This window comes from Poecile atricapillus, chromosome 1 (genome assembly GCF_030490865.1).
Source record: "Poecile atricapillus isolate bPoeAtr1 chromosome 1, bPoeAtr1.hap1, whole genome shotgun sequence".
Lineage (NCBI taxonomy): Eukaryota > Metazoa > Chordata > Aves > Passeriformes > Paridae > Poecile > Poecile atricapillus.
This window is the reverse complement of record NC_081249.1, coordinates 10,649,197-10,668,037: the sequence shown is the minus strand read 5'-3', so window position 1 is coordinate 10,668,037 and position 18,841 is coordinate 10,649,197. Positions and strand designations below refer to the sequence as shown.

The window sequence follows — 18,841 nt, the reverse complement described above, 5'->3', positions numbered from 1 at the left end:
TGTGACTTCAGAAATTCTTAGACAACAGGAAAACAGTGGCCTAATTTGGCATTCACATAGGTTAAACAGAAGTTGCCTCATTTCAGAGGAAATTTTTTCTCCTCATCAGTATTCAGGTAAATTGAAGAATAGTTTTCTAAACTGGGACATCCATCAGTAGATTTAGGGTGTCTGAGAAGAATGTCTGGCATCTCTTTGCATCTCAGATATTTTGACCTGAGTACATAATCATGAGTTCACCAATTAATATCTATTTATTTATTTTTTTCCCCCAGTGGCAGCCATTTCAGAAACGGGTGTTCCTAATCTTCTAATGTTTATGGGTTAACTGATCTGGATTTTGGCTTATGGGTTTTGGAGCTTTTTGTCCATTGGGCTGGTTTTTGTGTGGTTTTGTCTCATTATTTTTGGTGTTTCTTCCTTGATGTAGGTCTTTTGTATCACAAAACTTAAAATATTACAAGAAAAAGATTGTAAGGTACAAGCAATCAGTCCAGTATAATATATTCCCTAAAAACTTCAAGATCTACCACCATCTACTATCTTCTAAGGATGACAATAATCTGTTCCATTTTGACTGATGATTAGAATATTTGAGTTATCAAATTATTTATAAAAATTTCCTTTAGAAAGTGTTTGTATAGGGTTTCACATCTGACACTTATCTCCCCTCAGAACAAAAATGCCACTTAGTATCTATCCCTTATTATGCTTTGGTTATGCTTGCACAGATATGACACAGTTCATTTAACAGAACTGTACAAATGAGCGACTAAAAATAATAGACAAATATAAATCAATATTAACAACACAATACCTAGCAACAGATCTCATTCTCAAAAAATTTATCCAGAACTGCACTGACAGTTTTCTGTGACTCAAAGGGGACAGTTTGCTGCTTTTGGTTTTGGTGGGGTCTTTTTATTATTAGTTTGTTTTTGATTTTTTCTCAGGACAATTCATTTATAAATGCAGAACTTGAATAATTTAATTTTTTTTTCAAATATCTGAGTAATAAATTCCACCCCAATGAAACATTCCATAAAAACAATAAAGGACTTCATCTTTCAACTTATTTGAAAGCTATAATGGTTCACTTCCGTGATATGATAACCAAAATGTCTATTAGAATATAAGATACTAAACTACACAAATATTAATTTTTTAAGGTGATTTATCATTAGCACTTTCTGCTCTTTAAAAAAGAATAAAACAACACAGAACAATAATAAGAAAAAAATAAAACACAAAATAATAGGTGTGATTTTCAACTTGTTCTTAAACTTTGAAATACACTGATGAAATTGAAGGTATATTGGTAAATTTTGTATCTTAAAATTAATCTGTAATGTTAAACTTGAAGAGTTAGAATAATTGGAATGCATCATGAAATTGAAATTCAAATATTGAATGCAAACCCAAGTAAAACAGAATGAAGCCAATTGCAAAGAAAGAATTTTCCCTCCTTCTTTTACTCTGCTTATTTCAGTGTTATGTTTCAAGAGAGGGTCAAACTGACAAGTCAAAACAAACAAAACTCCTTATTTAGGTACTGAACAGGAACTGAACAGTCAGGAAGAATGACAATGCTTTCAAAAGCTTCAAAGCCCTTCAAACACACTCTTTCAAGCCACAGTCTTTAAGCAGGACCGCCTCAGTTCACAGGAATGCTCCTCTCCATCCTTCTGAATGCTTTTAGTGGTGGTGAAGTTGCAACTGTGTGAGGTAACTGCATTTACTAGGTCAAAGCTTTTTGACAAAGAAGAACTAACACATTAACCGGATGTGGATTTTAATTCAATTTGCACGTTTAGCCTGGGTTTTTAGTTCCATTGTTAGCTGCACCAATTAAGGGAGATGCCAGCTGTAAATCCTTCATGCAATGAATAGGAGTAATATACACCCACTAAACTTCATTCTGGTTTTAGTCAAGGAAACTGAATTTGCTATTTTAGCACAAGCACCACTGACTTTAGTCGCAGAACAGGTAAGAATTCCCTCTGTGGGAAAACGAGCCATTCTTTGGCTGGGACACTGCACACCAGGTATGTTTGGCTTATTTCACGGGAAATCTCAGTGTCATTTTACCAGCACTGTATCCTTGTGAGCTTGACTTGGAACAACTAAACTCCTCAACACCACACAGGTGAAATTCTGTCAGCTACTAAAATGCATTTTGCCTTTTTCTTTTTTTTTTATATATTTTTTTTTTTGTTCTTATGCTGTGGCACTGCAACGAGTTTTCTACAGAGTTAGAGCATCCATGACCATATTCTTAAACTCTAAACAGACTTCTTGGAGAGAGATCTGGAAAGACAGTTCTGAGACTGATTTATTTAGACTTGTTCCGGTGATAAATGGTCTCATCTCTGTCTGTCCTTCAACATTAAGGAAATAAAGTTAAGAGTACATTAAGTTCTCCCATTCAGTACAGCCTCTCCCTGCAAGGTGCTCACTGCCAGTAACACTTTTTGCTGAGGAGCTACAGCTACCTGACAGGTGTTCCAGGTCATAAAGGAGTTCTGAAAGGAAAATAATAGTGGCTGACAGAGCTCTGATTAAATATTATGAAAAATATAAATTTATTACCTCAAAAAAAAGCTCATGAACTCTGAAGTTTGAAACCAAGGGATGTTTTTTTCTAGTGATCTGAACTCAAAATCAAGTATTTATGTTGATCAAAAATTATTGCCAACAAGATTCCACCCACAGCTCTAAATGTAGAAAATATGCATCCTCAGAGCATTGTATCTCAAAGCTAACATTTTCTTAAAATTTTAATCAACTTTTAAAGACAAAAATCATGTTTCAAAGTGAGTCTTTTCTATTTTAACACAACACCAATATTTGATTTTCTTAGCCTTGAATATTTAGTAAAAAACACTTCCTAGGAAAAGAAGACTTGCTAACTGTATCAGGTCCATTTCATATACAGTAATTTTTATAGACTATAAATGGGTAAGAGTTTTATTCCTAATTTCATGAACACTTAGGTAATATTCACATTATGTGTTACTGTTATCAGTTTAAAATACAAGTTAAGTGCTTAGCTACCTTTTAATTCTAAAAGTTCTTTATGACTCTTAAGAAGTCGTTATGGATTATATATGATTTTAATTATTACAGGTAGAAGAAGCTCATAGTTTATGGGATTATTAATTAAAGTTTAGATCTAAAAGAGTCTTTGTAGTGAGATGAAGGGGATGAAACAAAAGACGCCTTAGAGGTTCAAAAGAAAGTAGAAAGTCAAGGTTAAAAAGCTTAGGAGAAAAAGAAAAGATTTACAGTGAATGTGTATTGCAATATTTGAAGAATAACCACAAAAGTTATGGTTTCTAAAATGTTACTGTTAATATTAATAGATTTTTAAACAGTGTAAGTACTTTAAATTTAGTAGAAAGATAAGTGTCAGCTTTCTCAGACTTTTCTTTCTTTGTCATAGAACAGATGTGGTAGGATTTTCTTACCATCCTCCTTTTTATATCTAGGAGTGTGCCTAAGCTGTTTATTTTCCAATGCATTTTTCCAAGTTCCTCCAAACACTACAGCAAGATGCTTTTATATGTCTTTCATTAAATGTAAAGAAAAGCTCATCTATCACAAACACTGAATTGCATCAGGAAAAAGAACACAGAGAATAGGTAGAGTCTACTTAACACTAAGAATTTCTGTGATTTAAAGCACATAAGTTGGCTTCTGTGCATCATAATGTAAATAAACTTTAGGGTGAAGTTTAATTAATAAAAATAGCAAAAATTCCACATTGTGACCTGTTGTTGCAAAGAGCTTCTGCAAATACTTTCTGTGTATGCGAGATATCTAGAAGTGGAATGTTAACAGATCCCTTGGTTATAAGAGGTACTGCAAAGTAATTTCCATGTACAGAAGTTAGAGTTTTAAAAAATTAGAGAATAATTCAGCAAACTGGACACAAAAAAGTCCATGTGCTATGATGAGATGCACTTGTTGAGTGCTGGGGAATCTGGCAGCAATCGTTGCAAGAATTCTTTTAACAAGCTGATGGATCATGGCAAAAAGAAGAAATATCTGAAGATGGAGGAAATCAAATGACACTTCTGTCTTCAGAAAGGATAATATGGAGGCTACATAAATGACAACTTCACCTCAAACCCTGGGATAGCAATTGAGCTGTTGGCATCACAGGCTGAATTAGGATGGTCATTGCCAACAGATGGACAGAGCTGATCCTTCCCTTCTGCTCAGCACCTGGAAAACTGTATCCAGTTCTTGGATCCCTAGCACAAAATGGCTGAAGAGAGACCAGTAAATGTCCATAATGATTAAGGGACTAAAACCTCTCTTATCTGAGGGAAAGCTTGAGATACCAGGAGCTGTTCAGCCTAGAAAAGAGAAGACTTGGGGAGGCGTCATGAGCATGTACAAATATCTGAAGGTCAAGGCAGGCTCTTTCCAGCTGTGCCCACCAGTGACAAGAAAATGGCCACAACTGAAGCACGGGAGGTTCCCCCTGAATATCAGGAAACACTCTTTGAGTGAGTCCTGCATTGGGTTGAATCAGAATCTGCACTCTTGAAAACACTCAAAAGCCATAGAAACATCATCCTGGGTAGCCTCCTCCAGGTTATCCTGCCTGAGTATTGGGTTGGATCAGATTACCTCCAGAGGTCCCTTCCAATCTCAGTCTTTCTGTGGTCCGGTATAATTACGTTCTCAAACACTCTCTAAAAACCAAATTGGAAATAATATAACAACTGAGAACTCTTTGGAAAGGAAGCAGCTAAGAAAGAAGATAATACATGGGAATAATCCTGGCAGAGTGTATGTAAAGAATTCAATTGACTTCTCTACATGTGGTGAAAAAAACTTTATATCTGCAGCATTTGATCCTAATTAGATTATGACTCGACCAGGGACAAACAGTATAAAACCAAATGAAGATTGTAATATATATCTGTAAACAGAGGTAGCATTAATCTGCTTGGACCTATTGTTCCATTCAAGCCTTTCTGAAAGATAAACTGCTCTAAAGTTCAGTCTCCTTTTAGTAATATAGCATTGTCATGGCATTCTCCAAGAACCTTTCCTTAGGCAAAGTTCAGCATGATTGATGGGGCCACTAAAAATTGAAAAGCAAAAGGCTATGGTATGAATGGATCACTTCTAGTGAGTGTGAGAATTAAGCAGACAGAAACTAAAGAAAGGTAGCCCAAGAACCTTTCATATACTTACTAAAAAAGCACTATTATTTATACCACTACACAAGACACTTATTTTTTTTCAAAAGGACAAGTGTCTTTTTCAGTGAGCAGTTGGTACAAAAGTGTTTCAAGAAAATGAATGTTTTGTACCACAGAAGTTGTGGTGCTTTAAAACCAAATTCTGTCACATACATTGCCTTATAAAAAACGTTGTGACAACATCTGTCACAAATGATGCAAGCACCTCTCAGTATTCCTTTTGTCACTAAAAGTAACAAGTTCCTTGATTTAGTATGCAGCTTTCAATTGGATGACAATCTATATGACAATTTACATTTCCAGTGTACTGCTATTGGCATGTAACTGAATTTTCGCAGCTAATTCTTTGATATAAGGAAATGAACATACTACCGGCAACTCCAGCATTTACAGTCTCATAAAAATCACCTCTTCTAATTTTTTTAAGATCTATATATTGATTTAACAAGCATAAATTGCTATCTTATCCAAGGGGAACTCTGAAAAAAAGGTATAAAAAATTGTACACAGATATAAAATAACAAGAAGCCAGTTGAATTCTAGGTATCTTGTAGTTCAAAAAAATAAATATCATAACAGGTTTAAAGAAGCTGTGAAATAATCAGAGCTCAGTTATTAGGTAATTTAACAGAATTACAGAATTCATGCAAAAATGTCCAAGTCTACCCTTATTCTTCAAGTGGAAAATTTTGCAGGATTAAAACCAGCTGTTCAAAGGCAACGTCATCACTGTCACTTTGTTTTGACAAAAGAATTACTGAGATCACTACAAGCACCTTCTGTTCTTTCACCGTAATTGTAAAAATATCTTGCCAGGCGCTTTGTGAAACCCTTGTCAAGTTCTCTCATATTATGCTTATTTTTCAGGTCAAACTATTTTAGTTTCATCCTATGAAGAATTGCCTTTGGGAACTTTAGTGTGGTCTGACCACCAATCTACTGTTAAAAAAACACCAGTAATACAAATCTCTTCTTGCCAATCTTCACCACTGCATGTCCCCTGCTACTCCACACTGATACAAAGAGAGCAGTCTGGTGTGTCAGTGATAAACTTAATACACATCAGACTAAAGAATTTTACAGTTGGAATAGAAGAGGTTTTCATTTGCCATCTTTTCCTCCTTCTAACATTCCATGGTTCAAGAAGCAAGACCTTCTGTCATTGTCTCATGTCCTCTGACTAGAAACCTTAGAAGCAATTCTGAACTTTGTTCCCCATTCCCTGTAGCCTCCACTCTGCTCACACTCCATGGCTGGCTGCTCCTCTGCAGAGCAGTCACAGCGGAAATATGAGGAAGGATGTCAAAGACTCAGGTAGGGCATGACCAGGATGTCCCTGAGCACTGCTCCCCTCACAAGGAAAAGGCTTCCTTCGCTCTTTTAGAGACAAGTTAACAAAGAGCAGACAGGTCAAGAGGATTGTGTGCAGAATGACCAATCCCCTTTCTACTACTCTTGCAAATTAAAGAGATTTTCACACAATGTAATTGTCAATAGGCCAAATTACTATACAAAAAGAAACAGAATAGAACGATTACTGCTCTTTGCAGGCTGATGCTATCTGGATAGTGAAATATCACAGTAATTTGGGTTATTGTAACAAAAAAGAAGTGGGGAGAGAGAGAGAGGTTTAAAATATTACACAAAAAAAGTGATTTAAAGATAGAAATGCAGAAACTGAGGCAGAAAAACTGAAAAAGGGCATAAGCTATCGTTTTATTATGGATACCCTTTTTCTGGGAACTCTACTCCTTTTTCCACATCTTCCAGAATAAGCTAATCTAAATTTTTGATTTTATTTGTGTTTTAAAAAATGATAGTTACCAGATATTTTAATAATTATCAACAATTTATTCTGTTACAAAGATTATTGGAGTCATATAAAATAGTCCAATCATAACTGTAACTTAGTTCTGTGCTCTCACCTGATATAGGTTATCAATAATAGTCTGAAGAATTCTACAGTATGCTATCATTTACATTTTCATGGAATTTATTTAAATTAAATCTGGCATGTCCTGCTGCTACTAACTATTGATCAAGACATTAAATGAAAGAAAACAAGCTACAAAGCTTGCTCCTCAGAAGAAAACACCAGATCATATTTTAAAAATGGAATAGGTGAATGTGGTCCTTTGAAAGACTAATGATAGCATTAATGTTATTTACATCATAAATTTTGACAGCCGTGCTTCAACAACTTGGTACAGAACAGAAAAAGTAGACCTTGGTTCCATATTTTCTTTAATAACAGCAAAGCAGCCACCTCCTGTCTTGACTTTCTGATTTATGTTTCCTCATAGGTATGAGTACAATAAAAATTCTTTGTAACCCAGAGCAAGTTATATTTAATCAGCTGAGCCCTGAAAAAAAAAACAAGTAGAAGTTCACATTCCTTTTGTAAACTGCACTGTCACACCTGTTTATTGCAGATTTTTCAAGGAGGAACCTACTGCCAAATCCCTGAAACAGGATGTTAAATATAAAGGTGTAACCCTTGGTTTAATTCAAATTGGGCATTTGTGGCTTAAGTATATTTTGCATATATTTTTCACCTGTCAGAAAAACCAGAAGTAAATCCTCAAATCAAGATATGTTATAAAGATCAAAATAGAAACCCTGAGAATAACAGAGATTTGTGTTTCTAAACTTGCTTATTATGTTTTTATTCATGCAGCTCGGAAGGCAGAGTGTCAGCTTTTTATATAGATGCTTTTCATTACTTCTCCCTGTTGGTGTTACAGCACATGCTGTGAATGACCTCCAGAGATTCCTGAAGCTATATGCAGAGAGAAAATTGAATCTGAAAGCTTTATTAGACAAGTTTGTCTTCAGCTTGTGTCTGATGTCAGCTGTATTGAAAAATAGAACTGCTTGTGAAACTGGGTCCTGACCTTGAAAAATCTCCAATCAAGTGCTAACAGATTCAGTTTTGTGCCATATTGTTATTTGCTGGATGTGTCACATACGTGAGAAGTAAAAAAGCTTCTTAACAGAAACCAGATGGGATGATTAGACACTTCTTACCTGAATATAAAGGGGAAAACAGATATATGGCAATTCACACATCATAGGGCAATCTCAGGCTGGCATCTCTGAACCTCTTTATTACACGAGTCTGTAAAGTAAAATGACTCAAACCCAAATCTACTAAAATTATTTATATAAACCATTATTTATTCCTTCATCAAAAAGAAAAGCTAAAGACAGTAATCTGTTCCTTTGCTAATTCACTTTATACAAGCATGAGCAACCTTTGTTAGGCCAGCTGACTAAAGGAGGAATCTACTGTTACTGGTCTCTGATGATTTAAGAGCTCAAGGTATTCTCTGTGATACTTCCCTACTGCATCTTTACCTATTCAATTTCCCTCTTACATTTTATTTTTGTAAAACTCTTCATAGCATTAAACCAAATTATGGCTATTATTAAAAGTTGACATTTCCTTTAGAGTCAACATGCACAAGTATCAGAAACTATATGGTTCTAGACTGTGATCATTACTGGAAATCATATTTCTCTCTACTACAACTCATGAGAGTGATCTTTACTGGTGTCCTATAACCAAAGTGTGACAAAATGGACTACTGGCAGTAGCACTGCCCTTTAATTCAGTGTAGAGCTACTTGTCCCAACAGTTACATGCTGTGGATTTTTAACTCTTCAGCTCTCTGGAGAATGGCTCTAGAAAATTAGGTATCTACCATACCCCTCATGAAAACTTCTTAATAGGTGACAGAAAATGTCTTTTAAGTAGTGCGGACTATGTGCAAAGTTTAATATCAACATTTAATATCAACACAGATGTTCATTAGTATTGAAAACATTGTAGATGCACACACCCATTGTTCAGTCTTTCCCAAAGAATTATTTTGAGTATTCTTGGTGTCAATTGTACTATGTCAGCTGCTATAAACAATATAGACACTCAAATATCTGATTTTACATTTGTTTTTAATTTACACTTTGAATACACATATTGTAATATTCTCAGGTGCACAAGGAGTTTTAAAACAAGCTTTTGGAAATTCTGAGAAATAGCATTGAACTTCAGCATATGTGCTCACCCAAACAGTGAGCATTATGCATGAACAATGACTGCTTCAGAGCACATTAGCTCTGAAGTATGAAAAAAAGAAAGTGTATCTAGTGCACATTTTTTGCTCAAAGCGAGTTGTTGTCATTCATTTTGTTTCTTATATTTCTGTCATTGTCTCCTGATTATCTCTTAAATACAAATGGTTTGTTTGTTTTTAAAGAGGCAATGGAACAATCCAGCTCTGAAGTCCTTGGAAATGAATATATTTCAATGTTTACAGTTTCCTGAACAAAGAATCCTTCATCTGAAAATATTAAACCAAATCTCGTGTCAGAGATTTATCAGGACAGTTTTCAAAATGCAGGATACTGTTATGTCCATCTGTACGTCTTCCTATTTTAGAAATAACCAGTATGGAATAATAAAAAACTCAACCATGCATTTTGAAGACAAAAGAAAATTCTAGATGCATACAATACATCTAGATGCATTAGCACTACAGAAGCACTTTCAGCTTCTGAGCTAAGTGGATTTTAGTTTTAAACCTTCGGCTATTTGATCAAGGTATGCATTTTCACATACATGCTTTAGTTTAGGGCTAAGTTTCCTCAAAAACCTAGACTCATGAACAGTGTATTTTTATATATAGTACCAGAAGCTGCTTCTTATGTTATATATTGCAAGCAGTGAATATGAATCCCAGCTGCATTAAGCCACAGCAGTGCATACACAGAGTAACTGATATTTTTCAAGAACTGTTGTATATGATCTTACAAGCCTTGAACAAAGCAGCATGACTACTCCAGGTGGGGCCTTGCCTCACAGAGAAATGAAAAACAAACTATATTTCCCAGACAGAAGGAGACATGCTATACTCTTGCATGTAAAATACCAAAGGATAAGCAATGAAACTCTGTTTCACTATTTTCCCCACATTCACAAATTTCACTATTTTAATTCAAATCCCAAGACTCAAGGTATTATAGGCTCTGGAGGTGTCTGACTGCTGTGAATATTTTTTAGTACTCAGATGAATATATGGGCTAATAAGTGATGAGTTCTCTCCACCACCATTACTGCTGGTGAACTTCAGCTCACAGGCCTCACACTACAACTTGAGTCTAATGGACTCAGCATGACACCTCACTCCTGTTCCATTCCTCATCCGTTCTAAATCCTGAAAAGCTTTCTTCCCCTCTACAGGGAAGCCTCGTCTTTGGCTCTGTGTCTGCAGTGTCTGACTACTACTCCTAAAGCAAGTTATACTGAAAGCACAGAAGGGCACTGATTGTAGACATTTGAAGAAAGATATCTAAAGCTGACGGTGAGCTCTGGTGATGCAGTATTAGCTTTCCTCAAATTATTTGTAGCAAGTGTATAGCACCTAACCATGCCTATACAGCTTTTCTGTCAAATGCAACCCTCCTATAATCTGTTAAACACAAGCAATCATTTTTTCTCTATATCTTTTTCAGACCTCCTACAAACAATGCTCCAAAATAAGATTTATAACTTTTTAAGTTTAAAGGGACAAATTATGACTAATTTCAGAAGAATTTTCACCATTGTAGCTCATTGTAATTCTCACTCAACTTTTTTTTCATTTCACAGTCACGTGTTTTTCTGTTTCACTTGATTAGGCATTTCGTACAAAAAAAAGAGACAGAAAAAGGGACAAAAACTTGTGTAAGCAGTCAAGAGAAAAAAGAAATTGCTTGTACACAAAGAACTGTTCACTGAATAAGTAAAACTGCAAGACTATTAAGATAATATATCACTCACAGTTTTATTAGATGAATATGTAAAATGTAAAATTAGTTGACTGAGTACTTTCAGCTGGATTCATTTGTAGTGTTAAAATTTCAGCAACTTCAAGTATAGCACAACTGAAAATAAATACACATCCTTTTAAAGAAATTCTATTTTCAAGGTATCTCTAAATACAAGTGGCCAAAATTTTCCCTGGCATCTTACTGGAATGAAGACAGATTATGGAAAACATCTTTCTCCAGAACAAGCCAGGAGTGCCTCCTACCCCAGAATGCATTCAGAGGGGTTTACAAAGCAGTGTGCACCTTTACCCAACTTACTAAGTAAATACAGTGATAGCACTTAGTACAAAAGAAGAAAAAAAAATCATATTAATGCTAATGACACTATTAAAAACGACACTCCCTCCTGGAAAAACACATTCCAGAACTGCATTTCTCTCTGTTTAAAATGTTTTCAAACTGCTGGCTAAGCAATGCATCAAGGTATTTGGATAGAGACATTCACACTGCTTCATGTTACCCTGTCAAGTACAGACAGCAAGAGTGATTTTCTTCCTGATTCATCTTATTTTGGAAGTCAATCTTTGCTAAGGTTTTAGGCATACCCTTCAGCTAAGTACATTTTTTGAGCTGGAGAAGTAATTCTTGTTCCTTATGCCTGAGGGCACACTGGACTGGTGGAATATCAAGAAATACTTTTTAATGCTTCTTCTGCCAAAGAAGCTATAATATGCAGATCTAGAAATAATTACAGCTAGGGTGCTTTAGCTCTGTAAGAGCCACCAGATGGAATTTATTAAGATTCTCTGTCTGAGTTCCTGTAACCAGACCAGACCAAATGATACCTGACAAGGCAGTAGGGGTGAGCCAGTTACATCTTCATTCCCTGGTCTCAAATACACTTGTCAATATTATTCAATCCTGATGTCCCTAAAAGTCCCTATAGGATCAGGAAGTGAATAATTGTGAACAGGAGATAGTGACCTTCCTTCACAAAACCCTTCCAAGATAATTTTGTGTATCTTTCTCTACAAATGACCTTTAATGAGATTGTTTAGCTTTTGGGAGGCTTGGTTAAAGCTGGCTCTCCCACAGCCAGTTTGAGTCCCTATGGTACATGAGAATCAGCAGCACAGAGTAAATAAGGCCATAAAAAATATCTACAACATGAGTGGTTAAAATAACTGCAGAACTTATGCTACAGGATGACTAGACCCATGACATTCAATTTCTTCCCTCCTCTCCTCCCATTCTGTTAAATGCAATACAAAAATACCTTAGTAGCAGATATATTTTCCTATGTTTGTAGAAACCTGCTCTCTTGGCCTGGAGAAGAAAAGGCTCAGGGGGATCCTATCCATGTGGTTACATATCTGATTGGAGGAGTAAAGACAGATCCAGACTGTCTTCAGTAAATCCCAGAGACAGGAGGAGAAGCACCATGTGAAAACTGAAATACTAGAAATTCTATCTGAATAGAGGAAGAAACTTTTTTACTGTCAGAGTTGCTCAACACTGGAAAAAGTTGCCCAGAGAGGTTGTAGAGTCTCCATCCGTGGAGATTTTAAAAACCTGTCTGGACATGACCCTGAGCAACCTGCACTAATCAACTGTGCCTTGAGCAAAAAGAATAGATGTCTCCCTGGGATCTTTTTGAACTCTACAGTTCTATGTCAATACACCTATAATGAGGTGATCACAGTAAACTGACTCAAATAAAGAAAAATTATGAATTAGTGTTATAAGCACAGGTTTAAATTTTAAGTGCTTGTGACAATGAAGGGAAATCAATCTTACTTCCTGCTTAATCTTTTCTAGAACCCCAGAGCTTTCATTTTCTGCATGTATAATTCTGAGTCTCAGAAACATTAGCAGTCAGAGACTACATCTTCCATTAGGGTGAGTAATTTTGAAATTCTTCAGCTAGAGATGAGGTAATATAAAAATATATTGCATTACTACTCTGTGTTCTCACTCTTGTACCATTATTATAATTTTTTTTGTAACAGAAAACACACAACTTGCCAACACTCTTTGCCTCTGGAACCTGACACAACCTGTTCACACAGAAAACTCACACAGCAAGTTTAGCACAGCAAGAAATGATTACACATCTCCTTCATTCCCCCCCATGCCATTACATGAATTCCTGTAGAATGCCTTGGAACAAAATCATGCAAAGCTAGAATTCTGTTGTACTACTTGTTTATAAATACAGTAGTGGCATTTGTCTCTTTTTAGAAAATTGCAGTAATTGCCACTGGAACCACAGCAGTTCTATGGGACTCAGCTCAAAGAATAGTTCCTTTTTAGTAAGATTCATCATGTCACAAGCAAGAGAACTCCTTTTCTTGAACACATGCTCTTTGGGCAGGAGCTGGACTGTTTTCTGGTACTGAAATTTCTGGATTCTGTCTCTATGGAGCAATTATGTACTTCTCTGAAAAAAAGGGTTTTCTGCTTTGCTGTCCCAGAGGACCAGCATTAGAAGGTAGAGAATTCTCCACTTCAAGATTTTCTTGTATGAAACATGTAACTAGAAAATGTTAAAAACAAGAGAGACCAACAACCCACATGCAATCCAATTCCAGATTATTGCAGCTGTATCATAGCTTGAGTTACAGGCAGTCTGACAGGGGTTGGGGGGACAGATTTCTTTCTGCTCCAACATATGATGAGCAGCTTTCCAAATTGTATAGGTAATATTCTTCATTCAAGCAACTGAAATGGTTCAATATCCAGTAAAGAATCTTAGAGACTTTGGAAACTCAAACTGAGCACCATGCTTCCATCAAACACTTTTTCAGCCATGTTTAATCACTACTTTTCAAAGGAACGCACAACGAGATAAAATCCATTTATGAAGGAAGAAAAAAAGAGTTTGTAATCCTTGTAGGGAACAAGAAGACACAAAGAAATATGAGTATAATCTAATATAAATATTGTTAAAATAATTTAAATGAAATAAAGATCAGGTGTCTTGTTGCATATGCATGAATGTAAGACACAAAGCGATATAAATCATAGACTTAGTGTTTAACTGCAGAATTCCTCCTACCATGCTGTCATATGACTTTCTCTGTTAATAGACAAGCTTCATTTTGAAACAGTCTCCCTTTATTATTCCATCAGTAATTTCAGAATTTCATTCTGTGACCAATCTACAGACACTTGACCTAAAACATTATTATCTTTTAATTTAAATAATTTGTCTCCCTTTGTAGTATTTCCTCCATTAGTATATGCAGAAAGTCAAAATCTCACCTCTTGATGGAATGAAAGAAAAATCACTTTGAAACAGTAATAATTTGAAAAGTATTCTGCAACCTTTTTATCAAATCATAATCTGTCTTCTGGGATACGTTGAATAAAATAGAAAGGCAATGATAAAAAACCAACTTGAATGTCACAGTAGCACTTTAAAGGATGCAGAATTAATTTAGACAGTCTCCAGCCATTTTCATTTTAACTGTGTGATTTTTAATCAGTTAAAAAAAATACATATACTGAAGCACTTACAGACACCTGAAGATAGATGGCCAAATGCTGCTAATGCTGGCTTTTCCTTCAGTTGTTGAATTAAGTGGTGTACTGCCTTCCAGTCAGCATTCAAGTCTTCTAACCTTTTCTAGAATAGAAAATAGCAAAATATTAAATTTATAATACATAAATTAATGTATCACAGAATCACAGAATGGCTTGGGCTGGAAAGGACCCTAAAGACCATCTAGTTCCAGCTCCCCTCCCACCATGGGAAGGGATGCCACACAATAGATCAGTTTGCTCAGGGCCCCATCCAAAATGGATCTGTAATGTAAGCAAATGTAAATTAATGTAAATAAATGCAAAATAAAACAAATGGGCTTTTTTTTCATCTGTTGGATCACCTGAATTTAAAAAAAAATACAAAACAGAAAGATACAGCAATGAATTTTCACAAATGGGGGAGAGGTACAAGTAAAATCCTTTCTAGCTCTGCTACAAAATTGTTTCCTGATGTCAGGGTCCTAAAAGCATCTTTTCTTCTCAAAGTTTGGCTGCTGAAGCTCAGAGACAACTTAGAACCAGCACAGGTGCCTGACCCTGAGCACAGAGTGACTTCCTGGACCAAGCTCAGCCCCGTTTCCCCCAGCATCAGAGGTTTGCCTTTTAACCACTGTGAACATGAACTGATAATTTTTTAAATTAAAATAGAAAGGTGGGTTATGGACTTCAAAAAACTTTTCAATAAAACCTCTGCAACTTCTAAAATCAAATGCAGAATTTATTCTTCCATCTATTAAAATTATATATATATATATAAAGTCTTAGCAGTCTTCAGGGTGCCATAAACCTCAGTGTGTGAGCACACAGTCCTGTGTAGCAATGGCTTAACTGTTACTTTTAAACAAAACCTGCATGAAAGTCTGGAGTGTGAATAACATCAGTCCTCAAATAACCCTGAGAGGCATTTAGATTTGAAAATGCTGCTTCTACCTCTCTTTTTTTCTTGCTTTCAGGATTGTAAAGAAGGATGAAGCATTGCTAATTCTATGCTGACATGTCTAAACTCTTAAAATGAAGATTGCATTTCTTTTTAAGCTGTTCTCTGATTCTCTGCTACAAAAAGCAGCACAGAGTACCGGTGCAGCTCAGGAAGGCTTTTAGTATTCTATGGTATCAATCCACAATTAGATACATAGTCAAAACCACAATCCAGCCGTGATAGAAACAGGATGCCTATTAAGAAAGGTACTTTAATTACCTGGAGTCTAAGATGACAGAGGTCAATGGGAGAGGGATGGAGAACAGTGCTCATTAAATTGAAGTATGTATGTACTCACACACACACACAGACTCTGAGGTAGTGGGGATGGTTTAGATACCAGGAAAAGATTTTTCACCCAGAGGGTGGTTGGATACTAGACCAGGCTCCCCAGGGAAGCGGGCACAGCTCCCAGCCAGTGTGAGGTCAAGAAGTGTTTGGACAACACTCTAAGGCACATGGGGGTGATTTTGGGGCTGTCCCATGCAGGACCAGGAGTTGGGCTCTATTCCATGATTCGAATACTGGTCCTGGTCATGAGTAGCTTCATAATCATTTTTACATATATGAGCCAAAGATTTCTTTCCAGCAATGACCAAATGTAAAACGTGCCCACCACACATGTTAGAGGGGTTGTCTGGGGCAACAGCTACACCACTAATAAGAGAGCAACCAGTTCTAAAACCTTCTCTCAAAATTACAGTTTGATCTTGCATCTGGCATAAATTAACATGCATGCATTAAAATGTTATATTCTTTGGGCACAAAAATTTTGCTGTAATTGCAACTCCAGAGATCTCGTGACAAGCATGAACATCCAAATAAGTTGCACTTAGCACAAAATTTATAGATTTTCTTTAAATGTCAACACTGGTGCAATTTAAGTGATGTTAACATCCTTATGTGGACTAATCTTACTGACAGCACTAAAATTAGATATGAATATTTAAAGAGAGAAATGTAGTCTTTTAAATGCAAGACTGAGGACAATGAAAATAAATTCCTCACTACTTACTTCTCACCCACCAGAGGAAAAGACAAATTGAGTGATGTGGCAAGGGAACCACAGCTCTTCCACTGGCACAGAAATCCTTTCCTGAATAAACTGCTCTGATTAAGTGCTGTTAATCATGAGGTTGGGGCTTACATTCTTTCTATTGCCACTGACACCAGCAGTAACCTCTCTCTCCCTCACCTTCAAAAGCTTTATAGAAATGAATTTCAAAAGCATGAAATCCATTTTATAAAAGTGAATAGGTCTGATTATTAAAGTGCTAGTGCTTAAAGGATCACACATGTCATCCCATTCTTGACTCTTGAATCAGCATATACAAGGATTTCATTTGCCAACAAAAATGTTTTTACAGACTTGCATTGCAAAATTCTATTTTAGTATGCTTAGTGAAGGTGTGAAAATATACTTATTTCAGTGACATAACTATGAGATAAGATTAAGTACGTGTCAATATAAATCCATGAGATTTAATTTACATTCAAAATACTATAATGAGAATATATTTTAAAGGTTGCAAAGATAAGCAGCTAAACATTAGGAAATGCCAGAATAATTTTAACTACGTACATTATTTCAGATAAAATGCACATCAATTGCAGGGATATCTCTAATTTTCTGGCAGATACTACTTTTGAGCACAGGAAAGGCTTGCGGTGAGAATAAGTCAATAGGACCTCTACTTCATTTATTGAAAAGAATGGGAAGATTTGTGGTGAATTAAGGAAATAATGGAGGAACAAAAACAAAGGTGCCGCAGAGAACTAAATAATCTACAAATTTGTCAAGCAATGCTAGACAAGTAATTAATGCTTTTAAAGAGGGCATGTAATTTTATCTTTTTTTTTTCTGTACCACACACTAAACAAGAACTATGAGTCTAAGTATTGAATTGCTGCTTCTACTGTGAGTGATGTCCATATCCTGAACTGAATTAATCAGGGTTCAGCCTAAAATAATGGTACCAGAGTAGCTCTAATGAACTAATTTTCTAAAATTTTGAGTTCTTAGTTTTGCAAACTTGCTAAATATCTTTCCAAAGCCATCTTAATCACAGTAAAAATTATTTTGGCTTCCACAGAATACCTTTTGTGTAGAAAATTATTTTGATATTAATCAAAAAGTCTGTGTTGAAACATACAAATAGCAGACTGTATTGAAAGGAACTCAGGAAGAATGATGACTTGAGGAAATCTACCTAGAGCATCAAGAAAGCAAGTCAACAGTTCTGACAGCATATATATATAACCACTGCTTTATGACTTGTTGCCCTAGACAGACATTGAACTAGAAATTAACTTCACAGGTTGCACAGTTAAATGAACTACAGAATGTAAAGAAACAAGTAAATTACAATGAAAGAGAGACTAAAAATTAAATATGCACTACTCCACAAGTTACTAATTTCCTCACAGATACGTCTTACAATATCATTGTCAAAATTAAAACTCAAGAAACATTGTAATTTTAAAAGTCACCTTTTTCCAGTAAATCTGGTAACAATTGTCGAGTTTCAGTCTTTGATGTGAACACTTAAAATACATAGACAGAGTATACTTCTGTGTCAGAATTTTGGGCTAAACAAAATCATTTCAACACCATTTATACTTCTGTCTTTCTTAGGTAAAACAATTACTAGCTCTTCCTCTTGAAAATACCAGCATTCATTCTGCGATTCTTTCTATGCAATTAAAAAAATCCAGAAAGCCAAAACCTCCAGCTTTCTGTTATTTTGAGTGCTCTGCTGTGGAATAAAGGTCCCCAAAGACTGCAGCTGGTCACACAAAATGAGTAAATGCAGATATTGGGGAATGTGTGTAGATGACATATCAGTTCCCAACAAAAATAGGGATTTATTAGCCAAGGAAAACACCCAACAGAGTCTTGCTTCTGCCCACTCAAGTCACCTTTAGTTTACCTCTTGTAGCATTTTATCATGTTTAGGAGAATTGATCATTAAAAATGCACATATACCAAATGGGATAACAACTCTTAAGCATTTCTGTCCAGGAAAGAAGACGAGAAACCAAATCATTCTTAAACATGTATTAATTTCTAAAGTGGACATCACTTCATTCATGTGCTGGTGGGATTTACAAGTAATTCAGAGGAAATTTTGTAGAAGTAGGAAAATAATTCTCTAGCAATAGTGACTAAATATAGACAGAAAACCAAGAAATTCACTGTGGAGATCACCTACAGACATTTTATCTTTGTGAAGAAACTCTTTTTCTGCCAATTGTGGTTTTGGAGTGCTGTACATTTTGAAAAGCT

At 35.6% G+C, this 18,841-nt stretch overlaps 1 protein-coding gene across 4 annotated transcripts in view; it reads right to left on the bottom strand.

Annotated features, from left to right (window-relative positions):
- DMD (dystrophin) overlaps positions 1-18,841 on the bottom strand; it is a 1,141,085-nt gene that overhangs the window by 323,852 nt on the left and 798,392 nt on the right. For all 4 annotated transcript variants that reach the window (XM_058829412.1, XM_058829411.1, XM_058829410.1 and 1 more), the window contains one exon: positions 14,550-14,658. In XM_058829412.1, coding sequence (XP_058685395.1) covers positions 14,550-14,658 — 109 coding nt within the window. The remainder of the gene's footprint in view (positions 1-14,549; positions 14,659-18,841) is intronic.